This window comes from Monodelphis domestica, chromosome 6, assembly GCF_027887165.1.
Source record: "Monodelphis domestica isolate mMonDom1 chromosome 6, mMonDom1.pri, whole genome shotgun sequence".
Taxonomy (NCBI): domain Eukaryota; kingdom Metazoa; phylum Chordata; class Mammalia; order Didelphimorphia; family Didelphidae; genus Monodelphis; species Monodelphis domestica.
This window is the reverse complement of record NC_077232.1, coordinates 143,275,295-143,299,285: the sequence shown is the minus strand read 5'-3', so window position 1 is coordinate 143,299,285 and position 23,991 is coordinate 143,275,295. Positions and strand designations below refer to the sequence as shown.

Below are 23,991 nucleotides of genomic sequence, written 5' to 3'. Positions count from 1 at the left end.
AAGGCTGCTGGTAAAGAGGTTTTACTGTCATTAGACTGGAGACCAGACGCCACCCTCATCCTTAGAACATTAAGACTAGTCACACTGTCTCTGGCTGGGCTCTGTTCATGTGCTCTGTGCTCTTGTAATGACACAAACAAATAGTACATGAGCCAAACCTGTTAGGTACATAGCATTTGTTAACCTTCTTGGGCTCTGCAAGTTGGTCAATTCTCTTTGTTTGTTTTGCAGACAACGCACACAAGGTTAAAGGTCTGATAGGTACTTGATTTCCCCAAATCAATCTTCTGTTAAAAAGAGAAAAACAAAAGATTATGTTAACCATTATGAAATAAATACCCTTACCTTAGAAATTATACGCAGATACCTCCATGTATGCCAATTTGCCCCTTTCTTTAAAATGTCTACATATAAGTGCTTTATAAATATAGTTGTTGAGAAAGAGAATATTTATAAAGATGAATTAAGTACATATTTAATCCTGTTTCTTGATATATGATGCAAAAAAGAATTTAGAAAAAATAGAAAAATGTAAAAAAAAAACATTTTTATCATCATATATTTTTAAACCCTTTCCTTCCATTTTAGAATCAGTACTGTGTTTTGGTTCCAAGGCAGAAGAATGGTAAGGGCTAGGCAATGGGGGTTAAGTGACTCGCCCAAGGTCACGTAGCTAGGAAGTGTCTGAGGCCATATTTGAACCCAGGACTTCCCACCTCTAGGCTTAGCCGTCAATTTACTGAGCCACCCAGCTGCCCCCCATTATATATATATATTTTAAAAGGATAATCTACAATTCATTTAGGTTTAAACTAAGGAAAGAGAGAGAATATTTCTATCAATAACAATTATCAGGTTTTACTAAATGTTATAAACCTTGTACCAGATATGTAATTTCCAATTAGAATTAGAATTATATTATAAGGTGTAACTAGAGGTAACCAGAGAGAGAACTGATAAACTCTTGAATGCAAACTGAAGCAAAATATTCTCACTTTATTTTTCTTGCTTTTAAAAAATATGTGACTAATATGGAAATGTATTTTCACATGTGTAATTAGTTGTTTTCATATTGCTTGCCTTTTCAGGGGTGGGAAGAAGATAATCTGGAATTCGAAATTTAAAAAAGAAAAGAATGCTGAAAATAAATAAAATTTAAAACTAGAATTTTTTTAAAAGAAAACTAAGAGTTGAATATAAAATAGTAAAAAACCCAGTCTCTGCCTTTAAGGGGTATATAATATAACTCAGAATTTTAACATACAATCATGAAGAAATAATAAAAAATACAAAAACAACAATCAAGTGATTGAAATGAATAGTGAAGGAGATCATAAAGAGATGAAAAATTAAAGAACTGACTTGAGATTAATCAAGAAACACTCACTAATAGGTTTTGATCAATGACACATGTAAAACTCAGTGGAATTGTTCATCAGCTACGGGCAGGAGGAAGGGAGGGAAAGAACATGAATCTTGTTACCATGGAAAAATATTCTAAAATAAATCATTAAATAAAATTTTCAACAACAACAACAAAGAAACACTCACTGAGAAAATGTTTGGAGCCAGGTGTAAGGAGTGAGGAACTGACAAAAAAGAGGGAAGAAATCTTATATTGAACAAAGGTATAAGCAACCTACATATTCTTTTCCTACTGGGATAAAAAAAAATCATTTAGAAATATAGCTAAATGTTAGATGGGACCATATGATTATAATTTAGAATAAGAAGGGATCCCTGAGACCATCTAGAAAAGGAAACAGAATCCGAAAGAGAGATTAATTTGCCTATAACCAGAAGGGTAGTAACAGAGGCAGAATATGAACTCAGATCCTCTGAGACCTGAAGCCTGGGTCTTTCCTCTGGGTGTGATAAACTGGGAAGATCTTGAAGGCTTCTCAGAAGTGTGTGAATTTGATAAAATAATATAGAAATGATTCATTTATCTGGCATTCTCAGGAGTAGGAAATAACTTGATTTAAAAAAAGACAGTTGAGGAAGATAATAATGCCAATTAATAACAGGTAGATCAGTAAAGTGAGAAGGCAGAGAGTTCAATTATGGAGTTACTATGGTAGTTCTATATAAGGTGATGAGGTCCTAGACTATGATGATGGTTACTAAAAGATGAACGAGGGAAGCAGCTAGGTGGCTTAGTGGAGTGAGAGCCAGACCTAAAGACAGGAGGTCCTGGATTCAAATCTTGCCTCAGATACTTCTTAGCTGTGTGACTCTGGGCAAGTCAACTAACCCCAGTTGCCTAACTCTTACCATTCTTCTGCCTTGGAAAAGATACTGAGTATTGATTCTAAGACAGAATGTAAGGTTTTAAAATTTTTATAATGATCTTGAACTTAGAAGCCAAGAAATCTGAGAATAAGGTAATACCATTGATATCACAAAATATCAGATTCAGACAGCTGGACAAGATTTTAGTAATCACTCAATAGTTGGCCAGGTAAATAGTGGAGTCAAGAAAACAATATATACAATGATTATAACAATGTATACATAAGGAACAGCAACAAAACAAACCAACCTGAACACTGTGAAATGTTAATGATTGAACTTGGCTTCAATAATGAGAGATGACAATATGTCTCCCTCTCTTGTAGAAAACAATGGGTGTAGAATACTAACAAAAAGAATGTTAGACTTGGCTGCTTTTGCTAATTTTTTTCCTCTTTTTTTAATTCTTTGTTCTTAAGGGTGGCTTTTTGGAAACAGGAAGGAAAAGGAATATATTAGAAGAAGGAGATATAAAAATAAATTATTTAGATAAAATCTGAAGTTTACTAATGGCTTATAAAAGGAAAAGGGCATAACTACTGAGAAATGGCAGTGGCTAAGTAGTGACAGAAGTATAGCTGTGTGGAAGAAGTACATCTTTCTAACAGCACAGAAGCGCCAAGTATAGGCAGAGACCAAAATTCAAGGTGCAAAAGTACTTGGGGATGGCTGCAGACATTATAGGGGAGCATAGTGAAAATCCCTGGGATTGAATGTATGGGTTGAATATAGGTGAGTTCCACTGACTGAAGATACTGATTTAGATTCAGAAATGTCAGGTAAGCAAACAAATGGATGGATAGTATAGTGGTGATATGCGGGTGAAAGGGCATTTGCCTTTATAGATAGTAGAAATAAATGCAACGAACAAGAATGTATAAGCATACCTATCTGGGAGCCCCCATACTTTTTTAGGTGTAGAAAGATCTCTTACTGGTTTTCTAGAAAATGAAAAGAAAACAAATAAATATATATATATATATATAATATATATCCAAATTAATTCTATTTTTTCAATTCAGAAAAATCTATTTTTTCTCTTTCCTAACTCCTCCCTTCAAATAAAAAACAAAATCTTTGTAATAAATATGCACAGTCAAATGCATATAATAATGATCAATATATAATAATCAATAATCAATAAAGGACTTAAGTCCTTTAAAGTTGTTTACCTTTATAATGTTGATGAATAAATTATTATCTTGGCTTTGCTTATTTACTCTGAATCAACTCATACAAGTCTAGCTAGATTTCTTTGAAACCATCTCTTTCATCAATTTCTTATAGCATAATAGTATTCATTTATATTCATATGCCATAATTTGTTCAACCATTCCTTATTGAATGTTCCCAGTTTCTTATCTCCACAAAAAGAACTTTGAATAAGGCAAAACTGATTAATTTATGGAGACAATTTAAAAATATTTAATTATATTGGATGGGTTGTAGTTCTCAAGTCCTGACAGCAAAAGACACTCCACAAACTATAACCATTCCAAAAAAGTCCCCCTGGTCTGGATCCGAAAGTTCTACTGGTAGAGCTATCAGCTGATCAAAACAACAAAGCAGGAATGTTATCTCCAGAAGGTTCCAATTAAAATGCACATTTTTTGTCTGTTTAAATAAGCCTTTTTGGTCTTTCTTATTTTAAAGAAAATGTATTCACAGATTAGATATACCACATCTTGGATATTAAAGTAATGGTAGCAGGAATGATTAAATTTCACCAGAGGGGAAGCAGGGCAACATGGACGACCCAGGGCAAAACTCTGAAGTGCTGCAGAATCATAAGTTTGGGGATGGAAGGATTCTTGGAGGTCACTTCATCCAACTCCCTCATTTTACAGATGAGGAGCCAAGGCACAGGAAAGGTCTAAAAACTTGCTGGCAGTCACACAAAGAGTGGGTGGCAAAGTCTATATTCGAACCTCGGGCTCGAAAACTTCTAGTGTCCACTGAAACCATGTTGACTCCCTATTACTTTACATAAGAAGTGTTTCTTCACAGACGTCTGAGCTTCCTTTGAGCAGCACCATTCCCTCCTCATCCCCTTTTTACCTCCCACTGTCTTTTGGCATCATTTGGCCCGATACTAGGTACCTACTTCCATCCTGTTTCCCCACAGTCATCCGGAGCTCCCTCCCCTCAGACGGGGCAGTTTTGAAGCAGGGGCTTTGGATCTGTGACCAGTTAGCAGTGATGGGTACTTTGGGGCAGGGTACCATTTGGGTGTAACTTCAAAGCATGCCTTGTCAATGACCACTTACTCCAGCTATGCCTAAGGACAGTCCTATTTCACAACATTAAGTTCTAGACGGAAGAAGAAACATGAGGGCAGTGAGCTAGGGAGGGATTATTAAACCCCTAGAGGAGGCATACAAAAAATGGGGAAGAGATTTCAACCATTTCCCGTCTCGCCATGGATTAACTTGTTCACAATACATGTATAAAATGAAATTGGTCCAGTTCTTTCATCGAGATGGGTGACTGCGTGCACGAGCCCATGTGTGAGTGAGAGGGGACAGGGTGAGCACATGACTCTCTAAAGAGTATTCCTACATCCTCAGGGGGAGGAGGAGGAGGAGGAGGAGGAGGATTTAAAGCTTGCAACGTGCTTTACAAGTATCCCATTTCGTCTTCATCATAACCCCACAAGGGAGATGCTGTTTATCCTCTTTTTTTAGATGAAGAAATGGAGGCAGATGAGATTAAATTCCTTGCCTAGCATATACAGTTGTTTGAAGTTATCAGTATCTGGGGCTGGACTTGAATTGGGATCTTTCTGACTTCAAGTCCAGGGCTCTATCCACTAGACCGCCTTGCTGAATATGCCTGCCATATTGTTAGAAGGATATCATGAAGAAGACTAGGGCATTAGGTTATGAGCTAGACAGGATATTTAATACTCGTGTGACATTGGGTAAGTCGCTTAACCTCTCTGGGTCTCACTTTTATGATCTAATTAACCTACATCATTTAAAATCCTTTAAAATACAATACTGTGCCAGGCCCAATGTATCATGTATTCTGGGGCCATATAATTCCCTAGAGGAGAGGAGGAGTTCATGGAAGATCAGGTAAGAAACTAGTTCATGAAAAAAAAATGTTTGATTATATGCCAATCTGTTCTTATTTATTTTACTTAAATTGAACAATTTAAAAAAAGAAAACTCAAATAATTAATACACATAGTCCAGCAAAACAGATTCCCAGATGAACTACATCAAAGAAACAAAAAAAAACTCCATCCTAATCTTTGCAATGAAGTTCACCTATGATTGCATCAATTACCATTTCATCAAAGATCTTTCCCTAGGTGATTTTTCTTAAGTATCAGCATATATTTTTTTTAACATTTTAAAATAAAAAGGTACCATTTAAAAAGAAAACATTACATTTTATACTTTCACAGTCTCATGGTTTATCACAAAAAGATGTTTAAATTAAGTTATTTTAATTTGAAGTCACCTCATTAATGTCTGTTTAGCTTCTTTGCAGAGGCTTAATTAATGTCTTTCCTCTTCTCACTCAATGATCATGCATTATGTCAGGCTGAGTATAATAAAGATAATCATCTGGAACATTTGCTTGCTTGCTTTCTCCTAGTAATTGCATTACCTCACAAGGTTTTTTGTTTTTTTTTTAAGATTATCCATTATCCCTTTAGGGAAGAAAAACAGCCTACTGTAGGGTTTTTCTTCTTGTGCACAGATTATGAAATTACAAATACATGACCCTGAGCCTTTTAAAAAGGTTAGCTTTTTGTTGTTTATCTATAGCTGGGAAAATGTCTGAAATCTTTAGCCTTGTTACAGGCTAATTGCTTTGGGGATATTTCTAGATCTGAGGGGGTGGGGCATTCTAAATAATTCTCTCATTCAGTCAGAATGTTCTTCTTCATTTAACAGCCCTTCCCTACTTACACTTTTTTTTTTCACCACTATTTTGGAACACTGAACATGTGTAAGTCAAAGCAAGGCTCCTATGAGGTAGAAAATGGAAAGAATGAGCTGTTTTCCCCAAAGTCAAATCTAGACTGAATCACAGTAAGGATCTCTAAGTTGGAAGGGGCCTTAGAAGTCAGCTCATCCAATCAATAATCAAAGAAAAATCCCCTCTACCAAATCCCTACACATGAAGTTACCCATTTGAAAACCTGCCAAGATACAGTCCATTCTATTTATTAAAAAACAATCAGGGGGCAGGTAGGTATGAATACATATAAAGCCCATACACACTAATACATCAGGAGATACTGTTAGAGGAGTCCTGCCATATCTCTAACTTCTTTTCTCCCCTTTTGTCCTTCTTTTCCTTCCCTTATTCTTTCTTTAGTTTTTAAAAAACCTTTACCTTCTGGCTATTTATTCTAAGGCAGAAGAATGGTAAGAGCTAGGTAATTGGGGTCAAGTGACCTGCCCAGGGTCATGCAACAAGATTTGAACCCAGGTTCTTCCAACCCTGGTATTGATGCTCTAACCACTGTACTACCTTGTTGCCCCCTTTCTTCACTTTCTTTCTTCCTACCCTCATTTTCTTAAGGAGGAGGACTTTCTGTTGGCAAAGGGAAGAATAACAAAATCTTAGAATTATCAGGAACTTTGTAAGGTCATAGAATCTTGAGTAAAGGTACCTTTGAATATATTTTAAATGATGTAGTTCATTATATCATAAAACTGAGACCCAGAGAGGTTAAGTAACTTACCCAATGACACACAAATATTAAGTATCCCATATCTAATGCCCTAGTCCTCCTCACGACATCCCTCTAACAAGGTGGCTACAGCTAGAGACTGTCACTATTTGATTAGGGCTCCATTCAAAAGGTGGGATCAAACTGCCCCATGGGCCAGCTGGTCATGGGATATGGCAAGCTGTGGAGGAATTTCATAAATCCAATCTATTAAACCAGAGATTTTCAAACTACAGCCAGCCTACAGCCCAATCTAGTCTACCACCTTTATTTAAATCTTTGTTTCCTTCTCTTCCCTTCAAACAAATCAGCCCTAGGATGTGGACCTGGGAGAGGCCTTAAAGATAAACAAGTCCAGCTCCATCCTCTTACATGAAAATAAGATCCAGAGAAGTTAAATTAATTATCAAAGGTCACTGTAAGATATACTCTTTTAAGAAAAATATGTACCATGCCTAACCAAATTTTCCCCATTTAAGGCTATACAACAACTTTTTAAACCTAGGTGCAGGATTTTACATTTTAATCTATTAACTTCTACCCTAAGTTCAGTCCATTGTTCTAGTCCAGCAATGGCAAACCTTTTAGAGACAGAGTGTCAGGCTCTGCCCCCATCCCACCCATCCTCAAGATGGCACACAGTGCTCCTCCCCCCAGTAAGCATTGGGTGCACCCTGCCCCTCCAGGGGAAGGAGAAAGAGTTCCCAATGGGCTGCTAGGTGAAAGGGTCGGTGAAGTGAGGGATGTCCTCAGTGAGTGTAGAGAGGGGGAGAATGCCCTTCCAGTTCTGCCACTCATGTGCCACCCTCCCTTGCCCCCTGTGTGCTCCCACTGGGCTGCTGGGCAGAGGGGTGGGTGAAGTGAGGAGTGTCCTCAGACTCATGGAGAGGGGAAGGGGAGCATCTTGACCCAAGTCCCTCTGCCTTTCTAGTAATGAACTAGGCGGGGTGGTAGCCACATGTCCACAGAGAGTGCTTTGTGTGCCATTTTTGGTACCCATGCCATAGGTTCACCATCACTGTTCAAATCTATTACACATTAAAATTTTTCCCATCAAAATAGCTATTCTTCTGCATTTTACATTCTTCAAAAATCTGATAAGGATGCCATAAATGACCTTTTCCAAGTCAGTAATACAAATGTTGAGCAGAATGAGGTTCAGAGTTCTGTGGAATGTCTCTTTAGACCTCTCTTTGAGCTTTAACATCAATTCATTAATCAGGATTCTCTGAATTTTTCTATGCTACTAGTTATGAAACCAACTAACTGTGCTATAGTTGTCTATCTCATCCATAAGAATAGACTTTTGTCAAATGTCTTGCTAAATCAAGCTAGACATATAATAAATAGATGCTTTGCTTTAACTAGAGTAAAACTCCCAGCAAATGTCTGGATAGTTAGTCTACCATCGCTGCCACCTGGATCCTTTCTACCTTTTCAGTTTGTTTGTTTTTTAAAACCCTTACCTTCTGTCTTATAATTAATACTGTGTATTGGTTGCAAGGTAGATGGGGGTTAAATAACTTGCCTAGAATCACATAGCTAGGAAATGTCTGGGGTCAGATTTGAACCCAGGACCTCCCATCCTTAGGTTAGGCTCTCTATCCACTGAACTACCTGGATGCCCCTCCCCTTTACAGTCAGTCTTTTTACACTTTATGTCTCCTCCATGCATTCTATGATCTAGCTACTTACAGTTCCTCATACAAGACACTCTTATCTCCTGACTCTTCACCTTTGTTTAGCCTGCCCTCAATGCCCAGAATACTTCCCACTCTTACATATGCCTCTTAGTTTCTCTAGCTACCTTCAAGACAACTTGAATATCCTGTTTCAAAAGGCTTTTCCAGGTCCCCCTATTACTAGTGCTTTCCTCTCAGATAACATCCCACCTACTCTTTATACAACTTGTAGGTACTGAGTTATTTCCATAGTGTCTCCCTCATTAAAATATGTGCTCTTGGAAGAAGCTAAGTGGCTCATAGATATGCCAGCCATAGAAATGGGAGGTACTGGGTTCAAGTTTTGCCTAGCTGTGTGACCTTGGACAAGTCACTTAACCGCTAGCCCTTACCACTCTTCTGCCTTGGAACCAATGCACAAGTTTGATTCTAAGATAGAATATAAAGTTGTTTGTTTGTTTTTTAAAGAAAGTATGCTCTTTCAGGACAGAAACTGTCTTTACTTTTCTGTGTGTTCCTATACACAGCACAGTGTCTGGCACAGAATAAGCACTAATGACTTCTGAATCAGTCTATGATCTACCTCAGAAACTCATCCACTCTCTTTATCTCCCTGAAAGTTTCTAAGATAAAACTCCCAGGGTTCACTAACATGGTAGAGCTCACTGTTCCAAATGCCCTATTTAAACTAAGTTCTCCTCTTTCCATGCTAAATCCTGGCAGGCTAGAGATACCCATATGATCAGTGAGGGTAGTAGCTGTTTTATCTATGGCCTTACCTTGTCTCTGATTTTGCATTGGGACGACATCCTGCAAAAGGAAAAGGAAAACTTTAGATTAAAAATCATGCTAATGTTGGACAATTCTGAGGGACTTATGATAAAGAATGCTATCCACCTCCAGAGAAAAAACTATTGGAATCAGAACGCAGAACAAAGCACACTATTTTTTCACTTTAGCTTGTTTGGAGGGAGGGGAGTTATATTATTTTCTTACAAAAATGAACAAAATGGAAATATATTTTACATGATAATATATGGATAACTCAAATCAGATTGTTTGAGTGGGGAAGGAAGGAAGGAATGGAAGCAATTGGATCATATAATTCCAAAAAACTTATGTGAAAATTTGTAAATGAATAAATGAAAAATAAAATACTGTGAGGAAGGACAGAGTGAAAGGAAAAAGAGCAGGATCAAAAGGTGAAACTAAGATGAAGAGCAATGCACAGTTGGTAATCATAACTGTGAATGTGAATAGGATAAACTCACCCATAAAATGGACATAGATAGAAGAGTGGATTAAAAACCAGAATCCTATTGTATGTTGTTTACAAGAAACACATTTGAGGCAGGGTAATACATAAAGAGTAAAGGTAAGGGGCTGAAAGAAAATTTATTGTGTATCATCTGAAGTAAAAAAAACAGAATTAGAAATCATGATCTTAGACAAAGCTAAAGCAAAAATAAATCTGATTAAAAGAGATAAGGAAGGAAATTTCATTTTGATAAAAGGTACTATAAACAATGAAGTAATATCAGTGCTGAACATATATGTACCTAGAGGCACAGCCTCTAGATTTTTAAAGGAGAAATTAAATGAACTTCAATATGAACTTCAAAATGAACAAACAATAAAGCTATACTAGTGGGGGGGGGCCTTCAGCTTCCCCATTTCAGATTTAGCTAAGTCAAAGCAAAAAATAAACAAGAAAGAAATAAAGGAAGTGATTGAAATCTTAGAAAATTTAGAATGGATAGATTTTTGTAGAGAATTGAATGGGAAAAGAAAGGAATATACCTTTTTTCCAGCAGTACAAAGCTCCTACACAAAACTGACCATGTATTACAGCATTAAGAACTTCACAGTCAAATGCAGAAAAGCAGAAACAATAAGTACATCCTTTTCAGATCATAACACAATAAAAAGTATACTCAATAAAGCTCCATGGGAAGTCAAATAAAAAATTATTTGGAAACTAAGTAACCTAATGCTAAAAAATGGATGGGTCAAAGAACAAATTATAGAAAAAATGAATAATTTTGTTAATGAGAATGACAATGAGGAAACATAATATCAAAATTTATGGGATACAGCCAAATAGTACTTAGGGGAAAATTTCTATCTCTAAATGCTTAGATAAATAAAATAGAAAAAGTGAAGATCAATCAATTGGGCATGCAACTAAAAAAAAACTAGAATAAGAACAAATGAAAAATCCTCATTTAAAGATTAATTTGGAAAGCCTAAAAATTAAAGAAGAAATTAATAAAATAGAAAGTAGGAGAACTAGAAGTTAGTTTTATGAAAAACAAATAAAATAGAGCATCAATTAATTTGATTAAAAAAAGCAAAAAATCAAATTATCAATATCAAAATGAAAATGGTGAACTGACTACCCATGAAGAAGAAATTAAAGCAAAACAATTGGAAAAAATAATTGCTCATGGATAGGGTTAGATAATATAATAAAATGGCAGTTCTATCTAAATTAATCTATTTATTCAGTGCCATGCTAATCAAACTCCCAAATTATTATTTTGTAGACCTAGAAAAGATAATAAAATTCATTTGGAAGAACAAAAGGTCAAGAACATCAAGGGAAGTAAGGAAAAAATGTGAAGGAAGATAGTCTAGCAGTATCAGATCTCAAACTATACTATAAAGCAACAATCATCAAAACAATTTGGTACTAGTTAAGAAATAGAATAGTAGATCAATAGAGTAGATTAGAGAACTAAGCCAAATTTATAAGAACACAAGCCATTACCCAGTTGACAAACAGTCAAAGGATATAAACAAGCAATTTTCAGATGAAGAAATAAAAGCCATCAATAATCATATGAAAAAATTTTCTAAATTACTCTTGATTAGAGAGAGAAATGCAAATTAAAAAAACACTGAAGTGCCACCTCATACCTATCAGATTGGCCAATATGGCAGTAAAGGAAAGTGGTTAATGTTGGAGGGGATCTGGCAAAATTGGGATACTGATGCATTGTTAGTAGAGTTATGAATTGATCCAACCATTCTTGAGGGCAATTTGAAACTATGCCTACAGGACTATAAAACTGTGTGTATCCTTTGATCTGGTAATACCACTTCTGGGGGGTCTGTTTTCCAAAGAGATATCAAAAAAGGGGGAAAGATCTGTTTGTACAAAAATGTTTATAGCAGCTCTTTTTGTAATGACAAAAAAATTAGAAATTGAGGGAATGTCCATCAATTGGGAAAAGACTAAACAAATTGTGTTACATGTTGGTGATAGAATACTATTGTACTATAAGAAATTATAAGCAAGATGACTTCAGAAAAAGCTAGAAAGATCTGCAGGAACTGATACAAAGCAAAATAAGCAGAACTGGGAGAGCATTGTACACAATAACAGCAATATTGCACAATGATTACCTATGAAAACTTGGCTACTCTCAGCAATGCAATGATTTAGGACAATCTTGAAAGACTTATGATGGGGAAGGCTATCCACCTCCACAGGAAGAACTGTTGGAGAAATCTTTCACATCAGTATATTTATGGTTTTATTTGGGGGTTTGGGTTACGTATGACTTTGCTCTTACAACAGTGACCAATATGGAAATATGTTTTGCATGATAATAAAATTTAAAAAAATAACCAGAGCAAAAGGAGCAGAACCAGGAAAACATTGTACACAGAGACTGATACACTGTGGTACAATCGAAGGTAATGGACTTCTCCATTGGTGTCAATGCAGTGACCTTGAACAATCTGCAGGGATCTATAAAACACTATCCACAAGCAGAGGATAAACTGTGGGAGTAAAAACACCGATGAAAAGCAACTGCTTGACTACAGGGTTGGAGGGGATATGACTGAGGAGAGACTCTAAATGAACACTACAATGCAAATTCCAACAACAGGGAAATGGGTTCGAGTCAAGAACACATGTGATACCCAGTGAAATCGCGCTTCGGCTATGGGAGAGGCGGTGGGGGGGGGGGGGGAAGGGAAGAAAAGAAAATGATCTTTGTTTCCAATGAATAATGTTTGGAAATGATCAAATAAAATAAAATAACCATCATGGTGACAGCTAGGTGGCTAGAGACAGGAAGTCCTCAGTTCAAATCTGGCCTCAAACACTTCCTTGATGTGTGACCCTGGACAAGTTACTTAACCCCCACTGCCTAACTCTTATCACTCTTCTGCATTAGAACCTACATTGTATTGGTTCTAAGACAGAAGGTAAGGATTAAAAAAAGATAACCATCACATTTTCCTTTTAGCAGGTCACTCACAAATTGCATTCAGTCAATTTTGTTATTAATATACTATTGATTTTTTTCTCATCCATTTGTTAGAGTTTGAGGATTGTGTTTTAAAACTCACAGTCACCTGGAATAAGGTTTTACTGCTTGGTAAATGAGTATATTAAGTCATCTACATGAAACAATATTCCATGAAGAAACAGAACAAATTTTTGAAAAGGAGAAAAAAATAGAATTCCAATTCAATCACTGAAGTTCTATTCTTATAATAACATGCACTCAATCATCATCAAAGAAAACCATAGTGCAATTCCAGCACTGCCCTACATTTCACCTTAATAGCCTTATTATATTTTTGCTCCTTTTCATGTCTACCTAAACCAAGATTGTACAGGATAATGCTCCTATTCCACTGTTAATATAATAATTTTAGGTAACAAAATGGGGGAATGTTTTTCTTTGAACTGTAATAGTCAAGAGTTAAAATGATCAGAAATAAAAAATATTCTCTAATTTTGAGTGAGAAGAGGGAGAAGTGTTTATTCTCTCTTGTTATCTGCTTTTACTACATGCAAGAATTCCTATGCAGTTGGTATTTTTTTTAAAACCAACTACCATAGAATAAATAAAAATTTAGACCAGAGGTGAGGATTAGGAGATCAGACAAATGCTAAAAAGCAGAAAGTGGCATTTTCTTGGCAAAGATTAGATTATGCTTGCCTCTTCAGTTACTTAGAAAAAAGATACAAACATTAAATCATTGAATGCATATCAATAGATTACATTTTTGCTCCTAAAGCTCTAATAAGAATCAACAGAACTCCTTCCGTCTCCAGTTGCAAATCCTTTGTAATGTGGCAGCCTTGAAGCACCTAGGTAGCACAGTGAATAGAGTGCTGACCCTAGGGCTAGAAAGACTTGAGTGTAAATCTAGCCTCACACACACTTGTTATATGATCATAGGCAAGGCACTTACCCTGTTTGTCTTGGTTTCCTCAACTGAAAAATGGGAATAATAACAGTAACTATCACAGGACAAATGAGTGTGTGCAAAGTTCCTAGCACATTGAAGGCACTATAAAAATGTTTATTCTCTCTCCTGTAAGATTAAAATAAATATCCAATAACTCCAAGTATTATATTTTATAAGATTTATTAATAATCACTTAAAGTAGAGGAAATAAAAAGACAAGAGTAAACACCAGTAAAGAGAAGTTTTCCCAACCGGGTTAGCAAGAAAGGAACAAAGAGGGTGAGGGGTTACAGAAACGTTATCTCCAAAAGTAAGGACATAAAGTGAGGATGAAAGTGGGATTCTGAGAAACAGAGTCCTGGGGTACAAAATTCTAATTACACACTTCTCAATCTCCTGCCTTAGGACTGAAGTTCCCAAATTCCATCAGATAAATGTTGTATACAGCTGGAATATTCTGGAAACATAATTTTAAATCCTATATATTCATTCCCATAATAAGCCATTATTCATTCCACCACATTATTATTTGTGGGGACAGATCTTGAAAGACATTCTTTTCCTTGAGATCCCAGGCAGCCCTAAAAATCTCATAAGGACTTTCACTCCCTTCAGGAACATTGTTTACTAAGCTATTTCTTCAGAGGGGTCACTTTAATTGATGTCAATAGATTCCACACTTCAGGTAGAGATTAAATAAGAAAATCAATATGGGACCAAGAGTGTGGGAACATGACCTCAGATATCCCAGTTATTATAAACAGAAAAACAGCTCCATTCCATAGGATAGCTTGCATGTGACCATGGGCCATCTTTTGAACTTCCTTTTTCTGTCCCTATATAACATCTGACTAGACTTAAGTGTGATAAGGAGATCTATCATTGTCCTGCTGCTGTCCATGACTAGTCTCATAAGTAAACTCCCCCAATAAAACGTATTTATGGGAGAAGCTAGGTGGCTCACCGAATTAAGAGCCAGGTCTAGAGATGGACGGTCCTGAGTTCAAATATGATCTCAGATAGTTTCTAGCTGTGTGGCCCTGGACAAGACACTTAACCCCCCACTGCCTAGTCCTTATTGCTCTTGGAACCAATACACCATATTGATTCTAAGACAGAAGGTAAGGGTTAAAAAGAAAAACAACTACTATCAAGCTAGTATAGACCTCCTGTTTCTTCAGCATCACAGTTAGTAACCTCTCCTTACAGTGGGACCATATCTGGATGTTTTGCCACCCTACACAATTCTAATTCTATCAGTTCTAAGAAACTATTTCTCTAAAAAACCAACACATAATATAAAACACAGTGGAAAACAATTTCTGCCTGACAGGCTATTAAGCAAGCTAAGTAAGGAAAAGGTAGATGTATTTGATTTCTGGTTACTGGGACTCAAATTCCATAACTGTGAGAAAGTAAAAAATAATAGGATAAGATCTCACTTCCATTTGTGTTTAGTCAGTTGTCAAGTTGTGAAAGTTATAGCATTTTTTATCTACATCTTATTTTAGATATTTATAATGCTTATTTTTCCATCTCTAAATGCAGAATTCTCCTAGAAGGTGAGAAAAAATAGCCAATATGACTAAAATGTTCACCCATTGTCTTCTCACATAATTTTCTTGTCTATATAATTTTTCCTTTTTTAAAGAATGGGGCTTTTGACACTCTGCATAAGCAACCAACATCAGTTATCAGTGTCCAAAGCTGAAAAATCATTATAATTAATAAATTAGAATCATGATTATAATTCTGTTCTGAAGGACAATAAGTGAATTTAAATGAGGTCATTGTTGTTGACTGATGGTTTCAAGCACTTGAAAGTCTATGATCCTATGTTGCTACTAAGGAAAACAAAATCTTTAAAATTAAAACATTTGTTGAAATTCCTATATACTTTTATTTTTTAATAAGTACTGATGGAATTAATGAAGATAGAACATAAATTATAAAAGCTTACAGCAGAAAGGTGAATAGAATTGTAATTTCCAAACTGTGTTTATTGATCTTGTCTTTGATAAAATCTTTCTGACATTAGCATGTAGTTTGTCTTAAGATGCGTGTTTCATAAGGCACATTTTTTATAATAGTTTTAAAAAAGTCTTCATTCCTTTAATTCAATGTAAAAAGTATTTTAAATGAATTCTATCTGTAAGACTTTGCACTATCCTCTAGGAGAATGAGGATAAATATGACATAGACCCTGCTCTCAAGAAACTTAAAATCTAATGGAGGGAAATGATGGTCAAAGGATAAGAACAGGCAGTTTCAAAGAAAGAAATCCAACCTATGAACAGCCTTATGGAAAAAAGATGCTCCAAATGATTAATAATTAGAGAAATATACATTAAAGCAATTCTGAGGTTTTACCCCACACCTATCAGACTGGCAAAGACAGGAAAATAACTAATTTAGAGGAACTGTGGGAAACATCTATACAATATTAGTGGAACTGAGAATTATACAGCCATTCTAGAAAGCAACTGGAAATTTGTCACCAAAGCCACCAAACTGTAACCCTTTAACCCAAGTGATACTTCTACTAGGCCTTATCCCAAAGAGATTTTTTTAAGGGGAAAAGAACCCATCGATGCAAAAATATTGATAGCAACTTTTTCATAATGAAAAAGAACTAGAAGCTTAGAGACTGTCCAGGAATCATGGAATACCTAATCAAACTATGTTCTATAAATGTAACAGAATATTGTTACTATGTTATATATATAAATGTAGCAGAATATTATTGTGCCCTAAGAAATAAAGAAAGGGATGCTTTCCACAAAACCTGGGAAGATTTGCATGAACTAATGAAGAATGAAATGAACAGAAACTGAAGAACAATTTTTATAATAACAACAACACTGTTGATCTATCATTGCCTGAGATCTCTGATCAATATGGTGACAAAACACAATTCCAGAGAGGTAGATGGAGAGACAGAGCATAAACTCAAGATGTGGAATGAGACATATACTCTGGCCATGGCCAAAGAAGACATTTGTTTTGGTTGACTATGCATATTTCTTACAAAGATTTTTTTTTTTTAATCAAAGGGAGGAAGATAGGAAGAAGAAAATATAGATGTTTGTTGATTGAAAATTTAAAAAAAATTTAAGAAACCTAATGAGAAATTTGGAAGTCCACATATAGAAATAATTATAATTTAAAGGAAAGTAAGATAAGGTTGGAACAGCTACATAGTGCAGTGGATAAAACACCAGACCTGACATCAAGACCAGCCTCAATCACTTACTCACTGTATGATCATAGGGATATCACTTGACCCTGTTTGCCTTAGTTCCTCATCTGTAAAATGATCTGGAGTAGGAAATGGCAAACCACTCCAGTATCTTTGCCAAGAAAACTCCAAATGGGGTCATGAGGAGTCAGACATGATTGGAAAAAATGAATCAACAACAACAACATCAAAAGATAAGGGCAAAGGAAAGATCTAGGCAAAATGGTGTGGGAAATTTGAGGAGAAAGATCACTTTCACAGGGCATATTTGGTACATTTGGTCAGACTTTATGAGGTGGGCCTTGAAAGAAGGGAGAAACTTCATTAGATCCCGGAAAGCGAGGAGTGGAATTTTTTACAAGCTGGGGGGAAGACAGAAACCATAGCACTAAAACTATAAAGGTAAGAATGAAACTGAAAAAAAAAAGAGGGCAGGGGGCAGCTGGGTGGCTCAGTGGATTGAGAGCCAGGCCTAGAGATAGGAGGTCCTTCAAATCTGACCTCAGACACTTCCCAGCTGTGTGACCCTGGGCAAGTCACTTGACCCCCATTGCCTAGCTCTTGCCACTCTTCTGCCTTGGAACCAATACTGTGTACAGTATTGATTCTAAGAAGGAAGGTAAGGATTAAAAAAAAAGAAGAAAAAAAGAAAATAGATGGCAATCAAGTTTGATTACATTGTGGAATCTAATCAATTTATATGAATCTATATGAAAAAGATTCAATTAAGGTAAGTCTATACAGGAAGATTTTAAATGCCAGGTCAAGGAGTTTATATTTTATTAAATAATCAAGAGCTACCTAAGGGATTGAGAAGTGGAGCATAATCTTTTTAAAATTTTATTTTTATTGTCATGCAAAATACACTTCCATATTCATCAGTTTTAAGAGCAAATTCTTACATAACCAAAACCCCAAATAAAACCAAAAATACACTGATGTGAAAAATGACTCCAACAGTTTCTTTTCTAGAGGTGGATCGCTTTCTCTGTCATTAGTCTTTCAGGATTGTCCCAAATCAATGCATTGCTGAGAGTAGCCAAATTTTCACAGATAAACATCATACAGTATAGTTGTTATTGTGCCAATGCTAGTGGAGCATAATCTTAGCCATGTGTTAGGAAGACCACTTAGGCAACAGGGTAAAAGATATGGAAAGAGACATTAGAAAAAGGAATACCAATTATAATAGTTTAGCTGAGAAGAGATGGAGTCCTGATTTTGGATAATGGAAGTCAGGAGAGCAGGAAAGATCACCCAGACAGAGAGAGCAAAGAAAAGATGGCAGTAGGAGTTGAAAAAGAACTAGATGCAACAGACATTGCAGAGGGAAGAACAACAAGATTTGGAAACAGCTGAGGAAAAGGGATGAGTGAAAGATTTACTAACAGATCAAGTCTATGTGCCTAAGGAGATGGCAGTACCACTAGCAAAAACAGAGATTAGAGGATGGATAGAGTTTAGGATAGCACTGCATTTATAAAACAAGATTATGCTCAATGACTTCGGAAGTCCCTCCAACTTTAGGTCTCTGATAATAGAATCAAAGAATTTGCATCTTGGATGGACCTAAGAAAACATCCAGACTAATCTCATCATTTTACAGATAAGGAAATTGAGATGTAGGGAAGTAATTTACTTAAGGTCATACAAGCAGTGAGCAGCAAAGCCAAGATTAAGTACCACGTCCTCTCACTCCATATATATTGTTTTAGGGTAAATCCAATTTTAAACATGAAGAGTTTAACATGTTATTAGGACATATATCTCATAGATAATTAAGAAAAGTGAACTGGAGGTCTGAGAGAAAGGTTGGAAATAGGTATATAGAGTAGTGAATCTTCTATATAGAGGTGATAATTGAAGCCATCAAAAAGAGGATAAGATGACTAAAGGAGAGAATTTTAGAGGAGAAAAAAAGACCTAGAACAGAACCTTGAGTAATATTGACCTTTAATAATTTGGAAGAAAAGCAGCCAATAAAACAAATAGTAATATCCAGAGAGGTAAGAAAAGTAGAAGAGTACCATGTTGTGGCAGTTAAATAGAAAGGGGTGGTCCACAGTGTTCAACACCACAAAAGGGTTCAAGGAGGATGGGGAGACAACTAGACTTGGAGATATGGAGGTACTTAATGACTGTGGCAAGAGCCCTTCAGCACAGTAGTAGGGATGAATGCAAGATTACATAAGATTAAGGAGTGAGTAGTGACAAGAAAGTAGAAGTATCAAGGATTATTCTTTTAGGCATTCAATAAAGCTGGGGAGAGAAACCAAACGATAGCTTAATGGAAAGCAGAGAGAGTACTAAAGGTATCAGCAGTAGTCAGGGAGGAAAGTAGAAGTTAGCCAGCCCTGAAGGTCAGCAGGGCCAAAAAGGCAAAAGGTCAAGGGAGTAAGAGACTTAAAGGTGAAGGAGGGAAAGGAACTCTATTGATTTAGCTGACCCCAGGATAAAGACTAAGAGAGGAAAGTGAAAGCAGAACTGGGTTAACAGATTTGGAGAAAGAAGAATCAAGAGCCTTCCTATGCCAAAAACAGTAGCTATTATGTCAAATATTTTCTCAAACTGAAACTCCAACAAAATGATCCTTGGCTGCTAAGAATTCCAGGGAAAACATTAAAATTTCCAGTTAATTGGGCTTCTAGACTATTATAAATAATATACATTCAAATAGTTTTTAAACTTGATGTTTAGTAACATATATTTCTATTAAAAGTGACTCATTTGGGGTTTTGGTTTTATAAGATTTTTCACTTATAAAAATAAATAATATGGAAACAGGTTTTGAGTGATAATATAAGTAAGCTCCAGATTGAATTGCTTGTCACCTCCAGGAGTGGGGAGGGAAGAAGGGAAAGAGACAACATGAATCACATAACTTTGGAAAGCTTATGTGTAAATTTGTTATTAAAATAAAATAAAGATAAAAATAAAAAATAAAAGTGACTCAGCCATAAGTCACTAAAATAATTTCTTTAAAATTTAAACATTTAAAATGCCAATCAAACTTGATTCTATTCTACAAATGGACTGCATGTGGGTTCCCACTCTGCCATTTGATTGAGAAGGTTGCCATCTACTGGAATAACAGATGGAACACTCACCCCATTTTAAATAAAGAAAAGTTTGGTCTTGACCTGCTACTTTTCAAATGTTATTTCTCAACTCCTTTACATTTTGCCACATTAAAATAACAATTATTTCAAAAAGTATTATATCCAGCATCAGAATTTATCCTTAAGGAAGGGTATGATCCATTTGTCTTGTACTGCTCTTATCCACTGTCCTTTCCTCCTTTCCCCCCAAAACAATATGTAATTTAAAAAATAACATTTACCTTCTGTCAGATTAATTACTAACTATTGATTCTAAGACAGAATGGTAAGGGTTAAGCAATTGGGATTAAGTGACTTGCCCAGAGTCACATAGCCAGGAAGTGTCTGAAGCCAGATTTGAACCACTCCAGGGTTGGAGCTGAGCTAACTGCTTCTATACATATATATGTATATATATACATATATATGTATATACATATATACACATATACATATATACACTCTTTAAGAGGACTCATAGCATATTAGGTAGCCGAAAAGGTATGAAATTAAATGGAAGATAGCTCCTCTAAATGCCTATAGAAGTCATATGTATACTGTTATCAAAACTAAAGATTTAACTGCCCCTTTCACACCCTTTCCCTATTCAATTTAATTTGATTCAAAAGAAACATTTTTGAAATGCCTACCGCATTGCCAGGCTGCACAAAAAAAAGTTTCCCCTAGGTTTCCCCTAGGTATTTTCATCTTCAAAAATTCCCCTAATGTTCATTATAATCTGATTTCACTTGTATAACAATCAAAAAGTATGGTTAAAATTTTAAAAATTTTAACTTTTTTTAAAACTAATTTTTAAAAATTAAAAAAATTAAAACTTTTTTAAAAACTAATTTTAATTTAAAATTAAAAAAATTAAAAAAACTAAAAAATTAGTCAATGTAGGAGATATGAAGATTAAATAAAACTTTATTCTTGCTCTTAAAATACTCCAATTAGGTACTTTAACCAACTTTGCCTTATGCTGTTTCAGTTATTCATAACATTTCCCACAAATCTTTTCTAAAAAGGTAGTTAGAAAGCCAATATCATTATTGCCATTAATGGTGAAATATACTTTTTTTTAACCCTTAACTTCCATTTTAGAATTGATACCAAGTATTAGTTCCAAGGCAAAAGAGTGGTAAGGGGATAGGCAACTGGGATTAAGTGACTTGCCCAGGGTCACACAGCTAGGAAGCATCTGAGGCCACTCAGTTTCTCTTTATCATATTTTAATCGAGTCAAGCCAAACTAAAGAGAAATCTCTATGAACTTAGCTGGCCCAGTCCTCAGACAACTGACAAATACATTGATCTATACTTGAGGCCTTTTCAACTTGGTAGGACTTTCTTCCTAGAACTGGTCTTTCACTTAGCATAACTCTCAAGAATCCAGAATCATTTCCACATCATGATTGCCAAGGAAGGCAAGTACAAGATAAAGACTCAAAAACTTGAATGGCATTAAGTTCCACTTGCTTGATTTTCTTCCTCCTTATAACTCATATAATAATTATCCATATTATTCATTTAAATACATTTCATATGTATGTCATGTATTTGAGCATATTTCATATATATATACTATATGTATTTTTATATGTATGTATCTTTTCTCTCCCTTTAGATTATAAGATACATAAAGGGAGAAATCTGGTCTTAAAGGCAGCATGAAACAATGGAAAAAGGTTTCCAACACTTTAATTATCTGTCCTACCTTGGTTGAGTCATTTAATCCCTGCACTTGAGTTTCCTCCTTTATTAAATGAAGAAGTTGAACTAAATAGCCTCTGAGGTCTTTTCCATGTTTAAATCTCTGAACCTATTTATTTGTACCACAGCATCCAACTATGGTTTATTTTACACAGGAGATGCTCAATATATTTATCAACTGATCTTTTACCCAAGTTCATACTTTTGTAGATGGGGTTAATGCCATTCACCTAGTCAGTAGAACATGCACTCTCTGCCTCAGTCTGTGTGTGTATTTGTGTGTATATTTATATGTGTGTGTGTGCATGTGTGTATTTGGGGGTGTCAGATGCTTATTTTAATGTGTATCTTATTCATTATAACATGCAAAGATTGTTGGCATTTGTTGGCTTTTTTTTAAATGACAGTCAATGTTTTTTCTTGCTTTGCTTAGTTTTCTCTCAAGCTTTTCATAGAATGATATCTTAAGCAATTTTTTACTTCTTAACTTTAATTATCAAGAGTGTTGAGGCTAGACCTCAGTGACTCTGCTTTAGGGAGAATAGCTGAACTGACTTTCCCCAGAGAATGCTTATCAGATCTAGACACTCTGATCCTTGAATTGGCCATAGTCTGAGTTGGTATATAATTAGTTCCATGGGTTCCTATAATTCTCTCTCAGACTTCTGATTTTTCTTTTTCCCAATGTCTGAAATTAATTCCTAGCATTATAACTAGTAATTAATATGACCTGGTCTATTCCTTACTATTTAGCAACTATTAAATGAGATATTGTTATGTTTTCTGGAGAGTCCTACAACCATAGATCAGGGATAGTGTACACATACAACTATTTATTATATGATGTATTTAATAGCAGTAGCAAAACCCAGAATTTTCACTGGCTCAATTGCACTCTCTTATCTGAATGTCCTTCACCTTCAACACTCCTTCTTCCTCAACTCATAACAGAAGTTTAAGGTGCATCCCTACCTTCACTGTATATGTGAAAGACCATGAGTGCAAAACATTGCATGTACTGTTGGTATGTTGGTTATTTTTACTGAACTATTTTTTCTTCTTTTTAAAGGGGGAGAGAAATAATGAATGTAACAAAAACAAAAGGCAATCATTAAAAATTAAAAAGTTTGGGGGCATCTAGGTGGGGAAAAAAGGAGGAGGAAGAAGGAGGAGGAAGAGGAGGAGGAGAATTGTTTGAGATACAGAGCAAACTAAACTAATTGGACTATATTAGGATTGATCACAACCTCTATGGGCAGCTAGGGAGCACCAGTGGATAATGTGCTGGGTGGGGATGGAGTCAGGAAGATGAGTTCAAATACTACTTCAGACGAGTCACTTAACTCTATCTGCCTCTGTTCTTTATCTGTCAAATGATTGGGAGAAGGAAATGGCAAACCATTCCAGTATCTTTGCCAAGGAAACCCCAAAATGCAATGACAGAGTCAGACTCAACTGAACAACAAAAACAACAAAGCACAACCTCTATTAACTATTCCAACCAAGTTAGCCAGGCACAGAACTGGATCTAGGTAAGAAAACAGATAGTAGTAATTTCTCAACAAGTAAAAGGTGAAACTGTAGAACTCTTGTAACTTGACCTCCAGAGAGATTGTGTTACACAGAAGAAAGAAGCCAGGAGGAAATGAACAAAAGACTAACATGTCAGCAGATTGCCTTTTTAGTTAATAAGACAGTTTGCAAGGCTGGGAATGAAGAAAAAATAAATCAGCGTCTACAACCAGGGTCTCAACTTTCTAGCAAGATAAAGTGGAGTTCCTGGAGCACTCTACCAAGATTCAAGACCTCGAAGGCCTCTTAGTCTAGCCCTATCATTTTATAGAGGAGGAAACTAAGTCTATATGAGGTTAAGTTAAAGCCTCACAAATAGTCAATGGCAGGGCCGGCAATGGAACCCCAATCCTCCGGAAGCCAACCCACCAGCCCGTGCTTTTCCTACTCTCCCACTTGTCTCGAAGCAAGTGTTCTACATCCTCCAAATACATCCCTGGGATCGCAGAGAGGTCTTTGATGAGGGACGCCACACACACACACACAC

At 35.7% G+C, this 23,991-nt stretch overlaps 1 protein-coding gene across 4 annotated transcripts in view; it reads right to left on the bottom strand.

Moving 5' to 3' along the window:
- Window positions 1–23,991, bottom strand: part of SPMAP2L (sperm microtubule associated protein 2 like) — a 75,973-nt gene that overhangs the window by 32,030 nt on the left and 19,952 nt on the right. For 3 of the 4 annotated variants that reach the window (XM_056802663.1, XM_056802660.1, XM_007496408.2), the window contains 3 exons: window positions 9,447–9,477; window positions 3,180–3,233; window positions 185–287 (listed from right to left, as the gene is read on the bottom strand). In XM_056802663.1, coding sequence (XP_056658641.1) covers window positions 185–287; window positions 3,180–3,233; window positions 9,447–9,477 — 188 coding nt within the window. The remainder of the gene's footprint in view (window positions 1–184; window positions 288–3,179; window positions 3,234–9,446; window positions 9,478–23,991) is intronic. The other variant, XM_056802661.1, reaches the window with a different exon arrangement.